We start from the raw sequence: 15,040 nt of genomic DNA, 5'->3' as shown, positions 1-15,040 counted from the left end.
GAGAGAGAGAGAGAGTACGTGAGTTGATATTTATGAAGGATAAAACTATTTTTGTTCTTAAGATTTGTTCAAATGGGCACGGGAAAGAGGTTTTCATTGGAATACATAATAAGCCCCTATAATTAGTATGAAATGGGAGGAGAGTAAGTTGATATATTTATGAAGGACAAAACTTTTTTTTTCTTTAGGATTTGTTCAAATGGGCATGGGAAAGAGGTTTTCATTGGAATGCACAATAAGCCCCTATAATTAGTATGAAATGGGTATTATCGTTAACGTCTCTCTCTCTCAAAAACCCTAGAGAGTGAGAGAAGTTAGATTCTAATCGAGAGCCTGTCCGGTTGTGCTTGTAGCCGTCGACGACCTCGACGGTGTACGCGGGTATGGTCGGACGGGTAGTGTTGGAGAAATTCCTTCGAGTGGAAGATCAACAGGGTTCTCTCTCCTATCTATCGGCTGGAAGCTGTGTCGGTGTTGGGTTTGTAAGGGAGGCTGGAGGTGCCTATGGTATTGTAGAGCTGGAACGGAGAAAGGCGGAGCTCGAAGTTTGTAGGCTGGGTTCGGTCGCGTCAATTGGATTGAAGTTTGCAGGTTGAAGAGGAAGACTTGTAATCTGTTCTGAATCTGGATGTAACTAGAGCTGATTGATGTTTGCAGGTTGAAGAGGAAGACTTGTAATCTGTTCTGAATCTGGATGTAACTAGAGCTAGGAATTCACTAGTAGAAAAAAAAGGCTTAAGCGACGGACACCTTCACATTTCGCTGCTTAAGTAAATCCTAAGCGACGAAAAGAAATATTGTCACCGGAAATACATATTTCGTCGCTACAATTTTCTGGGGCGACGAAATGTTTTTGTCGCCTAAATTTCGTCGCCACAAGTCCCTCTAAGGCGACAACATGGATTTTGTCGCAGAAGATTTATGTAGCAACGAAAATGTTAACACTTAAGCGATGAAAATGTTTGTCACATGATATCCTTCACCTAACTGACAAATTAACTTTTCGTCGTCTTAGTTTTAGACTAAAGCGACAGAACTTTTTGACTTTAGAGACGAAATATTTCCGTCGCTTAAGTGCAATCTTATTTATATCCTCTGCATCACTTCAATTTTTTAATATTGTGAAATATGATGTGATCAGTATAGCTAAATACGGCTAGGTTTAAAAAATCACGTATTTTTAGTAACGTTTAGGTCCCGATAAAAGCAGTCAACCCTATTTAGGCTTATGTTTCCCTATGGGGAGTCTTATCGTCGAGAGGTAAACGTCCCAAAAATTTTACATAGGTCAACCCTATTTAGGCTTATGTTTCCCTATGAGGAGTCCTATCGTCGGGAGGTAAACATTCCAAAAATTTTACATAGGTGGTTACATCTCATTCATGTGAGAATGTGTGTGTGGAAGAATCAACAAAACTAGGCCATAAAGGGATATAATAGCGTTTTCGCATGATACGTGATGTTGATTTAGGGTTGACCGCATTTGTCGAGATTCAAATATTATCGAAAATAGATGAAACTTTTTACTGTAGTTGTATTTTACTATACTGATTTCATCTTATTTGACGATATTTTTGGAAATTTTGTTTTTATTTATTAGAATCACAACGTGCTTACTAAAGTAGTATAACTTGTTTCGTAGGTTATATGGAAGTGTACATGTGTGTGAACCAACTATATAAAGAAAGCTAACTTTTCAAAAATCTTGTGAAATAAGATGTGATCGGTATAATGAAATATGACTAAGGTTAAAAAATCACGTATTTCCGGTATCGTTTATGCCCTAATAAAAGCGGTTAATTTAGTCCACATACAAATTAGTAAAACGAATATTTTTTCGGGAAAGTTCATTAACTCATCCTGAATAAATTTTAAAAATTTCAGAAACACAATGAATGTTAAAAGGAATGTGTTGCTTCCATTTAGCTTTATTATAAATAAAAAACATTTTAATAGTATAAATATTAACTTCATTCTATTAATGTAGATAGATATTTAAGCAGACTAATTAAGTTAATTTTTCAAAGTGAACGTTCAATTCATATTTCAATACTTCCATTCATATTCGATGGAATCAAGGCTAATTAATCTCTTTAAAAATTTGAGAGATTTAAGTGATGTAGATTTATGATGTAAATAATGTTTTAATGTAAAAAAAAGTTATAATATTTCTTACTTAGGTGATGTGAGCTATCAATTTTGTCGCATAGGTCCAATTATTTAGACGGTCAAACCTCTTCCGTCAAAATTTAGGAAATTTTCAAACCAAATATTTTGAAAAATTTCAAAGCCTCATTTTATCTTTTATAAACTCAGAACCCAGCCACTCTCCACCAGATCCGGTCTCCTCCTTCTCCGAATCGTACCCTAACCCAACCCCTTGCTCTCTCCCACTTCATGTTCTTCTTCGTCGTTCTCTCCTCTTCTTCTTCTTCCTCAAAACCTAGCCCCTCTCCACCAGATCCGGCCTCCTCCCTCTCTGGATCGTACCCTAACCCAACCCTTTGCTCTGTCCAACTCCTTCACCTCGACGCCGCTGCCTCCTAGAGTCGAACCAAATCGCTCTCTACACCCTCGATGTCGTCGACGAGCGAGGTAATATACGAATCCGCGCTTGTTTCTTCACATTGAATCTATGTATTTAGTGTAAATTTATATGGGTGTATGTGGTTTTGCACTGGGTCAGTTTCGATTTCGGTTTCGACAAGGGAAGTCGTCTCTTGTCGGGTTCACAATGTGGTAGTACGTGGCGGCGTAGGAGGAGGAGGTGGGGCTGAATTAGAACTGTCTGAGGGGAGTATGAAATTCTGAATGAAATTGGAGAGTTGTGGAGGGAATTGTGAATGTAATTGTTGGTTTATTTTGTGACGGAGGGCGCCGACAGTTTTTATTTTGGTGAGAGAGCTCGACAGTGGGTTTTGTGGATAGAGGTCGGTGGCGGCGGTGCGTGGTGGTGTTTGGTGTGGGAATAAAAGAACAAAAAAAGAAAAAAGAAACTAAAAGAAAATTAAACTCAAAAAAGATTTAAAAATATTGTAAACACCATACTGACGAAATATTTTGTCGCCCTAGAGAACTATGTTCGTTGCATAAGTATTTAGGCGACAACATGGCTTTTGTCGCCTAGGTGGGCATTTATGCAACAAACTATAAATTTTTGTCGCTTAAGAACCTATGAGACGTGTCATATGCGACGAATCTTAAGCGACAAATTTTTCATCGCTTAAGCGTTTAGGCAACAAATTTTAGAGTTTAGGCAACAAAATTTACCCATCGCTTAAGCCTTTTTTTTCCACTAGTGGAAGTGGCTGGTGGCAATGGCAATCGACGTTGGCCGATGTGGGTCAGACGACGACGACTTGGCGCTGGTCTGGCTTGGCAGCAGAGGTGGCAACAGTAGGGCGAGGGCATGGTATGGGCTTAGGCCGTGGTAGGCCATCTGATCAGATCTTTAGGTTTTAGGCTTGTTTTGTAGGCTTCTTGTGGGCAAGTAATTGGGTTGGGGCTCTTTATGGGTGTAATACCCTAGATTTTCATTTCAATTTCCTTGTATTATTTCCGGATTTAGTGAAGGATTATTTATGAAAATTATTATTGGTTTATGCGAAGTTGAAGTTTCGGGAGTTTATTTTTAGGTGTTTGTTTTAAGTGGCTAAAAGTTGACTTTATTTTCCGTAAGTTATTTGCAAAAACTTCCTTCGTGAAAGTTGTAGAATTTGGCGATACGAGTTCGTAGACATGCGACACGCTTTCAACGGATATTGTATGAAAAAGTTACGGTAAAAAGAAGTTAGTTTCCGATTTTGGAAGATATATAAATAGAAAGTGGTGGGTTTTATTTTTGGAAACCTAGCAGCCTTACTTTCTCTCTCCTCTCTCCTGATCCTCCTCCCGCACTCTCTCTTCTCCGGCTCGGTTCTCCTCCGTTCGGCCACCAAATTGGATGTCGCCGATCCCGTTGGGTTCACACGGACGCTCGTCGTCTCGCCGTCTAGACGCCGCCACGAAGAGGCGGAGCTGCTGCGGTCTTATCGGAGTTTCTTCTTTTCTGGCCACCAATAAAGACGCTGCCGGTCTCGTTCGATTCACACGGACGCCCCTTCAATTATGGGCTGGTGTTGCACGCCGGAAACGGAGCTGTTGGCCAGAAAAGGGAGCTGCTGTGTCACCAATCAGAACCACCGTTTACGGCGGTGACGAGGGGCCTTCTTAGGTGAGTTTGGGTCCTCTCCTCCTTCTAGTTATGGCTAGGCATAGATTGAAACAAGTTTTTGAGGTTTTGAGCCCGGATTTGCAGGTTTGAAGTTTGATTTTGGATTGGTGTTTCGTGGTGTTTTCCGGCTGTTTCCGACCGAATCGGTTAAAACCTTAGGTATTAAAATTGTTCACCATGCTTCAATTTACAAGCTTCATGTTGTGAGTTTCCCAAATTTTGAAGTTGGTAGAGGCGCGTGGGGCTCACTCGCCTCTGCCTGTGGCGACGCATGGGAGCGCGTCTAGGCAGTGTAGGGGCTTTGGTTGCCGTGTTAGCTAGTCCTTGTAGTTACTAGTGTGTTGTTGTGTGTGAAGTCTAATTGTTGATTTGGTTTTTGCATCTTAGGTGCTAGGTTGTTCTTAGTGTTTGTTAGGTCGTAAACTTTGGAAGTTGAACTTGGAAGCAGCTTGGATAGGTTGTTGAGTGTCCGACGACCTTGGGAGGTCTCGGAGGAAGGATTGCCCTCTTTTGGGCAACCTTTAGGCTAAGGGTTGGTTAAAGGTACTTTGTTTCTTATTGAGTGGTTAATAAGATTATAATTTGTGCTAATTAGGTAGCTTGTGGAGTTGTGAGTGAGCTTGTTCCTTGTGTTTTTGGTGAAGACGCAGCGGGAATATATAGGTGAATAAATCTCACCAAGGTTCATTTTGGGACCAATTATTTATGGTCAAAATGATGATGGTTGTGATGATGATGATAATTATGATGATGATTATGATGATGGTTGTGATGATTTTTTTATTTATTATATGATTATTTTTAAGGTTCATGTGATCATAATGTTTTTAGCTATTGATAGATTATTCTTGTGGGAATATCTATGTTTGTTCGTATAAATATATCTATGTGGAATGATATAATTTTTATGATGTGCTCCTTGTGTTGATTGATGATGATTTTATTATATTGTGATTTGTGGTTTAGATAGTCAAACCGGGTTCTAACCCTTTAATCGGGTGATTGGTTACGGTTATGATGATTATACTTTATTCTGATTTGTTGTTTAAATAGTCAAATCAAGTTCCAAGCCTTTAAATCGAGTGATTGATTACGGTTATGATGCTATTATTATTTTGTGATTGGATATTGGACAGTCAAACTGGGTTCCAAGCCTTTGGCCAAGTGATTGGTTATGGTTAGGAATAGAGCTCTAGTTCGTCTGTCGGTGTAGGTCATGGGAGGTAACTAAAGGTATCTGGGACTCATGGGTACATAAATTGTTGTTGTAGGCCCTAAGAGGTATTTATTAATATCTTGGACTTATGGGTACATGTATATTTGTAAAAGTATTGGTTATGTGGTTTTAACATTGTTCTTAATTGTTATCAATTAAATTCTTTGTTTTGAGTATTTCCTGAACTATGCTTAATGCAGGAGATTTTCAATCTTATTTGTGTGATTTTTAGTGGAATTCCTGAACTATCATTTTTGCAGGATTCACTTATGATTTTGATTATTTTGGAAATTGTTGTGTTTTCTTATTTACTCTCTTTTGAATTTTCTTGTTTGAGCCGATTCCTGAACTAAGTTCTAAAGCAGGAATTACCGGTTTTATCTTATGTGATGTTGGATTGAGTTATTTTTGGGAGTTACTCATATGGGCTTTTTAGCATACCGGGTTTGTTGTTTACAACCCGGTGCACCAATTCATGGTGCAGGGGTTAGACCTGCAGGTGATGATCAGCAGGGTTGAGGCAGAGGTTTAGTAGCTGCGTTTTAGATGATGTACATTTTATTTATATATTATGCAGTTTGTTTTTAAGCTTATGTAAACGTCCTTATTTTACTAGACTTTTGAAGTTAATATAATTAAAGAGATGTAATGTTTAACTCAGTTGTTGAGTTTTGTTGACATTTACACTTCCAGCATTTGAGTTTAGTTTGGAAGTTGTTGAGCAGGTTTTGGGATTTTAAGATTTTGAGATATATCATGTCTAAATTTTTGAAAATTATCCTTCGAAAATTAAGGTATGACAATTGGCCCTGGTGTTAGTTATTGTTTTATTTTTGCTTTTTATTAGTATAGACTAGGCTGCTTGTGGGTCTAGAGCATTTTACTTAGTTTTTATGTTTTGACTTATAACTAGGTTGGTTGATGCTTTGAGGTAGCCCCCTATGAGTAGGGTGGTCCCGAAAGTAATCAATAATGATAGGTTGAGGACTTATCCCTTCCTCCTTGTGTTTTGGTGGCTGGTTACTTGTTTCGTTTGATATGACGGATGATTGATCATAGTGTTTTATCCCATGCCCTTCAGCGTAGAGATTGCTTAGTGTCTACTAGGTTAAAAAAGACGGACAATCTAGCTAAAACTAAAAACCAAGAAAGAATTATGAACCACCACATGTGATCGAGTTGGTAAGAGCCTTGGTGTGCAACCCCCATACCTAGGTTCGAATCTCATCGACGCTAATTGGAGTCAAATCCCAATTTATCTTTAGTGGCCAGGGGAGGAAGCGTTCTGACATTACCCCTCAACGCGGATTAGTCTATGAGCCCAAAAAGCTTTTGAAGATACAGTTGTTGATATTTTCAAAAAAATATTATGAAAAAACTAATAACATAGCTGTAAATTTCCGCATCCCCTTTGAGGCTTGAGTGTACCTATCCACAAATCAAATCAGTACACAACTTCCATACGAAGGGAAGAAAACTTTTTTGACGCCCAAATGAACAAATCTTTACTAAAGTCTTAATTAACCAACTATATTATTTTAAAAATATGTTGCCCCCACCTCTTAAACATGCATAGAGAGAGAAAGTGAAAGAGAGAGAAGACTTTGCGGAAGCCTTACTAGACTTCAGTCACTAGTTGCTGGATTTTCTCTGACTGACGGATTCCGGTCACATATGTAGAGAGAGAGAGAGAGAGAGTTGATATTTATGAAGGACAAAACTGTCTTTTTCTAAGATTTGTTCAAATGGGCATGAGAAAGAAGTTTTCATTGGAATGCACAATAATCCCCTATAATTAGTATGAAATGGGAAATTCCCCTTTAATCTATTCTAAAAATAAAAAAAATACCATTAGTTCAGTAAAAGGTTATTTTAACCATATATAAGCACAGTATATCAGTAGTGTTCGTGGCTCTTAACCCTATATCCATGTATTAGGACTCTGTATTATCGTTAGCGCCGCTCTCTCTCAAAAACCTTAGACAGCTAGAGAAGGCAGATTCCGATCGAGAGCATGTCCGGCTGTGCTTGTAGTCATCGATGGCCACTAGCCTTAACGGTGTACGCAAGATGGCCGGACAAGTAGTGTTGGAGAAATTCCTTCGAGTTGAAGATCAATACGGTTCTCTCTCCTATCTATTGGTTGGAAGCCGTGTCCTAGTTGGGTTTGCAGGGGGAGGTTAGAGGTGCCTATGGTGTCGTAGAGCTGGAACGGAGAAAGGCGGAACTCAGAGTTTACAAGCTGGTTTCGGTCGCGTTGATCGGATCGATGTTTGCAAGTTAAAGAGGGAGACTTGTAATCTGTTCTAAATCTGGATGTAACTAGGGTGAAGAGGTGGCTGGTGGCGATGGCGATCAATGTTGGCTGGTGTGGGTCAGACGGCGACGACAACTTGGCGCTGGTCTGACTTGGCAGTAGAGGTGGCAATGGTAGGGCGAGGGTGTGGTATGGGCTTGGACCATGGTAGAAGGGCTAGGCCTATTATAACTAGTTATAACTAGGGTGGTTGATGCTCTAGGGTAGCCCCCTATACGTAGGGTGGTCCTGGAAGTAGTCAATAATGATAGGTTGAGGACTTGTCTTTTCCTCCTTGTGTTTCGGTGGCTAGTTACTTGTTTCGTTTGCTATAACGGAAGATTGATCATAGCGCTTTATCCCATGCCCTTTAGTATAGAGATTGCTTAGTGTCTACTACGTAGTTTTACATGTTCATTTCTTATATATCTCCCGCAGGAGGATCGTGTTCATGTCGTTGTACCTATTTATGATAAATAAAACTAATGTCTTTGGATCAAAAAAAAAAAAATTATGTATAATATTATCTGTTATATAAATATATGGGAAAATGTCTATATAGTACTAATTTTAACCCCTCATTGCCCATTCTAATGCAATCATTTTTATGACCCCATTTGAATGTATGAAAACTTTTTTAGCGCCTAAATGAACAAATTTTTACTAAATTCTTAACAAATTATATTATTTTAAAACTATTTTGTCCTCACCTTTTAAACATGCAGAGAGATAGAGAGAAAGTGGAAGAGAGAGAAAACTTTGCGGAAACCTTACCGGACTTCGGTCACTAGTTGCTGGATTAATTTCTCTGACTGTCAGATTCCGGTCATCGGTTACCGAAATTTCTATGGTCGTTGGATTTCAGTCACTGGTAACTCGGTTACTGTAAACGAACTGACAGAGAATAATACTTTGGTAAATGTCAAGGCTTGTCCATTCAGCCTGACTATCGTGTGTTTATATATTGAACAGTACGCACAAGATAAAGATCTCATGTACAAGAGATAAATACAACTCTATGAGAAGCTAATCTAAACAGTTACAAGAGATGTATCTGATAAATGAGATTATTATCTAATCATATCCACACTTGGAGAGTCCTCATCTGCTGTTGTAGATAGCCTCGTATTCAATTCTGTTACTTTTGGTTGATCACTCCCCTGCAAGCTGAGTGATCTTGGAAGAACAGGAAGCTTGGAAACCAGAAAATGAAAACGTGATGAAGACAATCCCTTAGTGAAGATATCTGCAATCTAATTAGTAGTAGAGACAAACCGAACTTCCAGCTCTTTGTTAACTACTTTCTCTCTGAAATAATGATAATCAACCTCCACATGCTTTGTTCTAGCATGAAAAACCGGATTTGACGCAATGGCAATAGCTGATAGGTAATCACACCAAATCCGTGGACATTGCAAGAAGAGGCTGAGATCACAAAACATGGACCTTAACCACGAAATCTCAGCTGCAGTAAAAGCAAGTTGGCGGTATTCTGCTTCAGCACAGGAACGAGACACAGTACGATGGGTTTTGTAGCTCCATGAAATCAAGTTAGGCCCGAGATACACACAGTAGCCTCCTGTGGATTGACGATTGTCAGGATCACCTGCATAATCCGCATCGAAATATGCACTTATGAAGAGAGAGCTAGGCTGGTACTTGAGGCCATGATTAAGAGAGAACTTTAAATAGCGCAAAATGGGTTTAACAGCTATCCAATGTATGGTGGTGGGAGAATGCATAAACTTGCAAACTTGGTTGACAGAATAAGAAATGTCTGGGCGTGTAAGGGTGAGATATTGTAGGGCGCCAACAACACTTCTATACTCAGTTGGATCAGAGAGTTTCTTGCCGGAATGAAGACTGAGTTTTTGACCAGTAGCAGCTGGTGTAGCACATGGATTGGCATCAAGCATTTTTGTCCGAGTCAGAAGATCAACAATGTACTTTTTCTGAGTAAGATAAGGAGATGGACCATCGTAGGTAGCCTCAATGCCAAGAAAGTAATGTATGCGACCCAGGTCCTTCATTGAGAACATTTTTCCCAACTCAGAAATAAGCTAAAACAAGTGATGGCTGCTGTTGCCTGTAATTAATAAATCATCCACATAAATCAGAAGAATGAGAAAAACACCATTGTTGGCATATGTGAACAACGAATAGTCTGAGAGTGACTCTTGAAACCCAAGACCTTCTAAGTAGTCAGCAAATCATTGGAACCAAGCTCTTGGCGCTTGTTTGAGACCATAAAGAGAGCGTTTCAATCTGCAAACATGATGTGGAAATTCAGAGTTAGCAAAGCCAGTAGGTTGCTTCATGTAGACCTCTTCTGTCAAGTGTCCATGTAAGAAGGCATTATGTACATCAAGTTGTCTAATGTGCCACCCATTAGTAACAGCAAGAGCAAGAATTAATCGAATTGTGGAGTGCTTCACTACAGGACTGAAAGTTTCTGAAAAATCAATGCCCTCTTGTTGATGAAATCCGTTTGCAACGAGTCGAGCTTTGTAGCGTTCAATGCTCCCATCTGCCTTCTTTTTTATCTTAAATATCCACTTGTTGGGAAGGACGTTCATGGACGATGTAAGAGGAACCAGGTCCCAAGTGTCATTTCTCTCAAGTGCTCGAAATTCATCCTCCATGGCAAGGCGCCAATGTTCACATTTTGCTGCTTTACTGTAGCAAGTAGGTTCCATTTCTGCAACATCATTGATTAGTGAAACATGTAATGCATACTTGGGATTAGGTTTAATGATCCCATCCTTGAAACGAGTCTGCATAGAATGAGCATTAGTGGTCGAAAGTACCTGACTTGAGTCACCAACATCATTCAAGTTAGCATCAGAAGAAGTGATTATGGGAGGAGCAGGCTGCGTGTGTGTATGAAGTGTGTCTGGGTGGTTTGTGATGGGAGGTGTAGGTGAATTGTTAATGGTATTAAGTGTGCATGAACGTGAAGAGACATGGGAAGGTGATTGTGAATTAGATGAAGTAGAATGAATGGTTTGTGAGGGGGGAACATGAATAGTGTGTGAAGGTGAAGGTATATCATGTAATGTAAAGAAATATAAAGAAGAAGAAGAAGAAGAAGAAGAAGAAGAAGAAGAAGAAGAAGACATACCTGTTGGGGAAGTGAGAACAGCCTATTGGAAAGGAAAAGTGTTTTCATCAAACAAAACGTGTCTAGAGAGATATACTTGTTGCGTTTTTAAATCTAGACACCGATAGCCCAGGTGATTCAGTGAGTAACCTAGAAACACATTGTTTTGATCTTGGCTGAAGTTTAGAATTATTATAAGGACGAAGGTAAGGATAACAAGCACACCCAAAAGTGCGAAGGAAAGAGTAATTCGGTTCTTTGTGAAAGAGATATTTGTATGGAGTTTGGTTTTTAAGAATAGGAGAAGGGAGTCTGTTGATGATGTAAATGGCAGTATTGCAGGCCTCGACCCAGTAAGATGGAGGCACATGAGCATGAACAAGTAGTGTGAAAGCAGTGTCAACAATATGTCTATGTTTTCTTTCGGCTAGGCCGTTCTGTTCAAGATGTTTGGGGCAAGAGAAACGATGATGAATACCATTGAGGTAATCCCTAAAGGCATGAGAAGTATATTCACCTCCTTCATCACTTTGAAATAGTTTAATTTGACAAGAGAATTGTTTTTCAACATAGATGCGGAATTGGATAAAAATTTGGAGAACTTCACTTTTTCGTTTCATGGGAAAGATCCAAGAATATCTAGAGTAATCATCCACAAACAAAACATAATACTTATAACCTTGAACATAAAGAGTTGAGCAAGACCAAACATCTGAATGAATCAAATGCAATGGTTTATTGGAAACAGAATTAGAGAGTACAAAAGGTAACTTCGTACTTTTTCCTAACGGACAAGAATGACAAAAGGAGACTGAACTACGGCCGGCTAATGGCACAGCTTTATTAGACAAAACCTTAGATAAAGTTCGAAAAGTAGTATGTCCTAGTCGAGAATGCCAAATTTGGGCAGATACCCTTGCACCTACAAACGCAAAGTGCTTGTGATCAAGACCATCATGTTGGAATAGACGTAAAGGATAAAGGCCGTTCTCACTTGGTCCTCTAAAGAGGATCTTCCCCGTTCGGATGTCCTTGATAATGAAACAATCAAGATATATTAGAAGATAACAATTGTTGTCAGAAGTGAAGCTGACACGACCCACCCCGAATTTCGCCCTGAAACCCGGAGTAAGTCATGCGGGGACCACCTCCAAGGAAGATATTACCGAAAATTCGGCATGACCTCCCTTGAAAATGGACAACCCTTCCTTAAGAAACCTACAAACACTCCTATAATTCCCAAGCCAACCTTAACTTCTGGAGCCTACGTGCTCCCCAAACATAACCACCACCAATAACAACAACACATCATCCAAACATCAAAACATAATTATCCAAATAAGATAACATAAATCCTCCGACAAATATTCTAAAATGTCAACAAGCATTCGCCCACAACCGAAATAATATACATTAAACCCAAGTATTCAGAGCTACTAGACACTAGCGGAAGTAAGAAAACACCGGTAGGTTAAACAGGTAACCTACGGATGAAAAGTGGTGGAAATGCAGGTGACTATGCCTCGTCTCCTACTAGGTCCAACCCGTACTCTGCAGACTGGGCATTTTAAAACGAATGACTCAGGGGAAAACAATTAATAACGTTAGAGTGAGTGGACAAAAATAAATTAATAAAAATATTTCTTTATGCTTCCCATTTTAATCTCCAAAGCAAAAATATACTGCATGCGGCAGCTCAAAAACGCTCAACTCATAAACTGGCAAATTCACGACTAGCTTCGGCTAGTCACCAACTCAAATAAAATGGAGTCTCTCAGGCTAAATTATATATAATCATATATTCGTACGTATTTACACTCGTCAAACTCCTTGTATGAATCCTAGAAACAATTTAGAAAAATAGAAATTCATGCAAGGCTACAACGCTGGCGTCTAACGCTCACGTTGCGTCATAATTGTATTTTTCCTCATTACGACCAAAGAGGACGGTGTATTTATATACGTGTGGACTCCCTATATGAAAACCTAAATAAACCAGAAAAGAAAGTAGTTTTCATATAGGGCTATGACGCTAGTGTCTAACACTCACGCCACGCCTTAATAGCATTTTACCTCATTATGACGGACCAAGCACGTATGGCTAGCTAACATTTATATACATACTATACTCATAATATCTATAAACATATCTACCGAAAATCTCATTTTCGGGATCTCTCCAAAGGAGAAAAATTGTCAAATATCCGAGAAAGAAATAAATCTCAGGAAAAGAAATAAATGATCAACAGATAATTCATCGCATGCTTTTCAATTAAAACAAAGGTCCACTCACAAATTAGGCCTAAGCCTGATGACGCTCCGAGGCTTCCTCTGCTCGGGCCTCCTCTCGTCCTGTTCCAAATATATAATTAATTTCCCACAAAAAAAATCCAATAATTAAACACAATTGGTAAAATTAAACGTGAGCCTCCCACCCACACACTCATCATTGCCCAACTTCGCCATTCCTAACTCAAAATGGCTCAAACTTCACCAAACATACCGGCAGCCTTAAATCAACATTCCACAGATTAATAGCTTAAATCCTTCGGCCGGATTCTACATTAATTAACCGCCAAAATACCAAACTTTGGAAATTCACAAACCTATCCAAAACTCATCCGAAAATTCCATAATTCACATCAATAAACTCCTCTTAATATTCCAAATTTGAAAAAAATTAAAATCTCCCAACCGGCGGCGGCGGCGGCTGCGACGACGCCAGCCCCGCCGGCAGGAGGCCGATTCCGGCAACCTCCAATTCCTACCAAATTTTAACAAAAGCTTCCTCTCCTCTCCACTCCCTCTACAACTTTCCTAACTAGCACAAACCCAAATTCCAAGCCTAGCTAGGGCAATCGAACACAAACACCTAAAGAGCCCTAGGATTTCAACTTTGTATTTCTCCTTACCTAGCTCAAGAGGGAGTGAGACCTTTGGAGGGGTTGCTGCATAGGAGGAGGGCTACAAAACAAGCCAACGATCATCGGCTTTGGTGGCCGGAGGAGGGAGCTCCGGCGAGTGAAGCACCACGGCAGTCAACCCTTTCGGGGGAGAGTACTCCTTCACGACGGCGCTAGGGCGGCTACCACTGGTCCAGGGAGATAGCTAGGTCGGAGGCCGACAGTTTGGGACCGGAGCGACGGCGAACGGTGGCCGGACGGCGGCAGGCGAACGGCGGCCGGACGGCGGCAGGTGGACGGCCAGAAGTTCGCCGGGGAGAGGGAGCTCGGGGGAGGCTCAGGAGAAAGAGGAGAAAAAAAGAGAGAAAAGAAATAGAGGGAATTGGGTTTGGGCCTCATCCAACTGGTCCAACCTTAAAACTATACCCAACTCCACCAAAAATTTAAACCCCAAATTAATACCCTAATAAAAATTACCCTTTACTAGCTAAAATTTACCATTTTTACCGTCGTTAGATTTTTCTCGTATGAATAACTCTCCGAAATAATCGTCCCCCAAAACCCCTTTAGGGACCAATTAACTATAACTTCATTGACGGAGACGGTAAAATTCTTATTATAATCAAGCTAGTAAATAAGGTAAAAATTTAAAGGTCGGGATGTGACAGAAGCGATAGATAGAGAGTAAATTGGTAGAGGCAGAGGGACAATGTAATACATTTTGTAATGTAAAGGTGTGATTTTTAGAAGATAAAGTAGTGGATCCAATGTGTGAAATAGATAAAGGTGTTGAATTACCTATGCCTCCAACATGATCACTTCCCTGATACTCCTTGGAATGTTGCAGATTTGTCAAGTCAGATGTAATATGGGAGTTGGCAACACTGTCGAGCAGCCAAGTTGAAGGAGCTTGAGTGCACATAGAAGCTGGCATAGCATTGAGGTTCTTAGACGACACCCTTCCTTGATAAGAAAGGTTCATACAATTGTAGCAGTCCAGAGCAGTGTGACCAATCTTGCTGCAAATCTGACAGGTAGGACGAGATTGGTTATTGGACAAGAAGCTTGATGATGGATGAGGTCCAAGAACAGAACCACCTCTCCCTCGAGTTGTAGGAGAACCTCTGCCTCCAAGAGTTGAAGCAGGGTTTCGAGCAGAATAAGAGGCTGAGAAGATATGGCCACGTCCTCGTCCTCGATTGGAGAGATGAGTAGCATGAAGTGTTGTGGTTATAGAGGAGACATCTAGGGCAGCTTGCTGCTGATCTTTCATGCGCCTCTCAGCTGAAAGAAGGAGGGCTTCCAGAGACTC

At 40.1% G+C, this 15,040-nt stretch overlaps 1 protein-coding gene across 1 annotated transcript; it reads right to left on the bottom strand.

Moving 5' to 3' along the window:
• Positions 1-8,978: 8,978 nt before the first annotated feature.
• Positions 8,979-9,764, bottom strand: LOC101300234 (uncharacterized mitochondrial protein AtMg00810-like). Its single transcript, XM_004295638.1, has one exon. The coding sequence runs from the start codon at positions 9,762-9,764 to the stop codon at positions 8,979-8,981; it is 786 nt and encodes a 261-aa protein (XP_004295686.1).
• Between the last annotated feature and the right edge of the window lie 5,276 nt (positions 9,765-15,040).

The sequence above is a fragment of the Fragaria vesca genome, linkage group LG3 (genome assembly GCF_000184155.1).
Source record: "Fragaria vesca subsp. vesca linkage group LG3, FraVesHawaii_1.0, whole genome shotgun sequence".
Lineage (NCBI taxonomy): Eukaryota > Viridiplantae > Streptophyta > Magnoliopsida > Rosales > Rosaceae > Fragaria > Fragaria vesca.
This window is presented reverse-complemented; position numbering and strand designations above follow the sequence as displayed.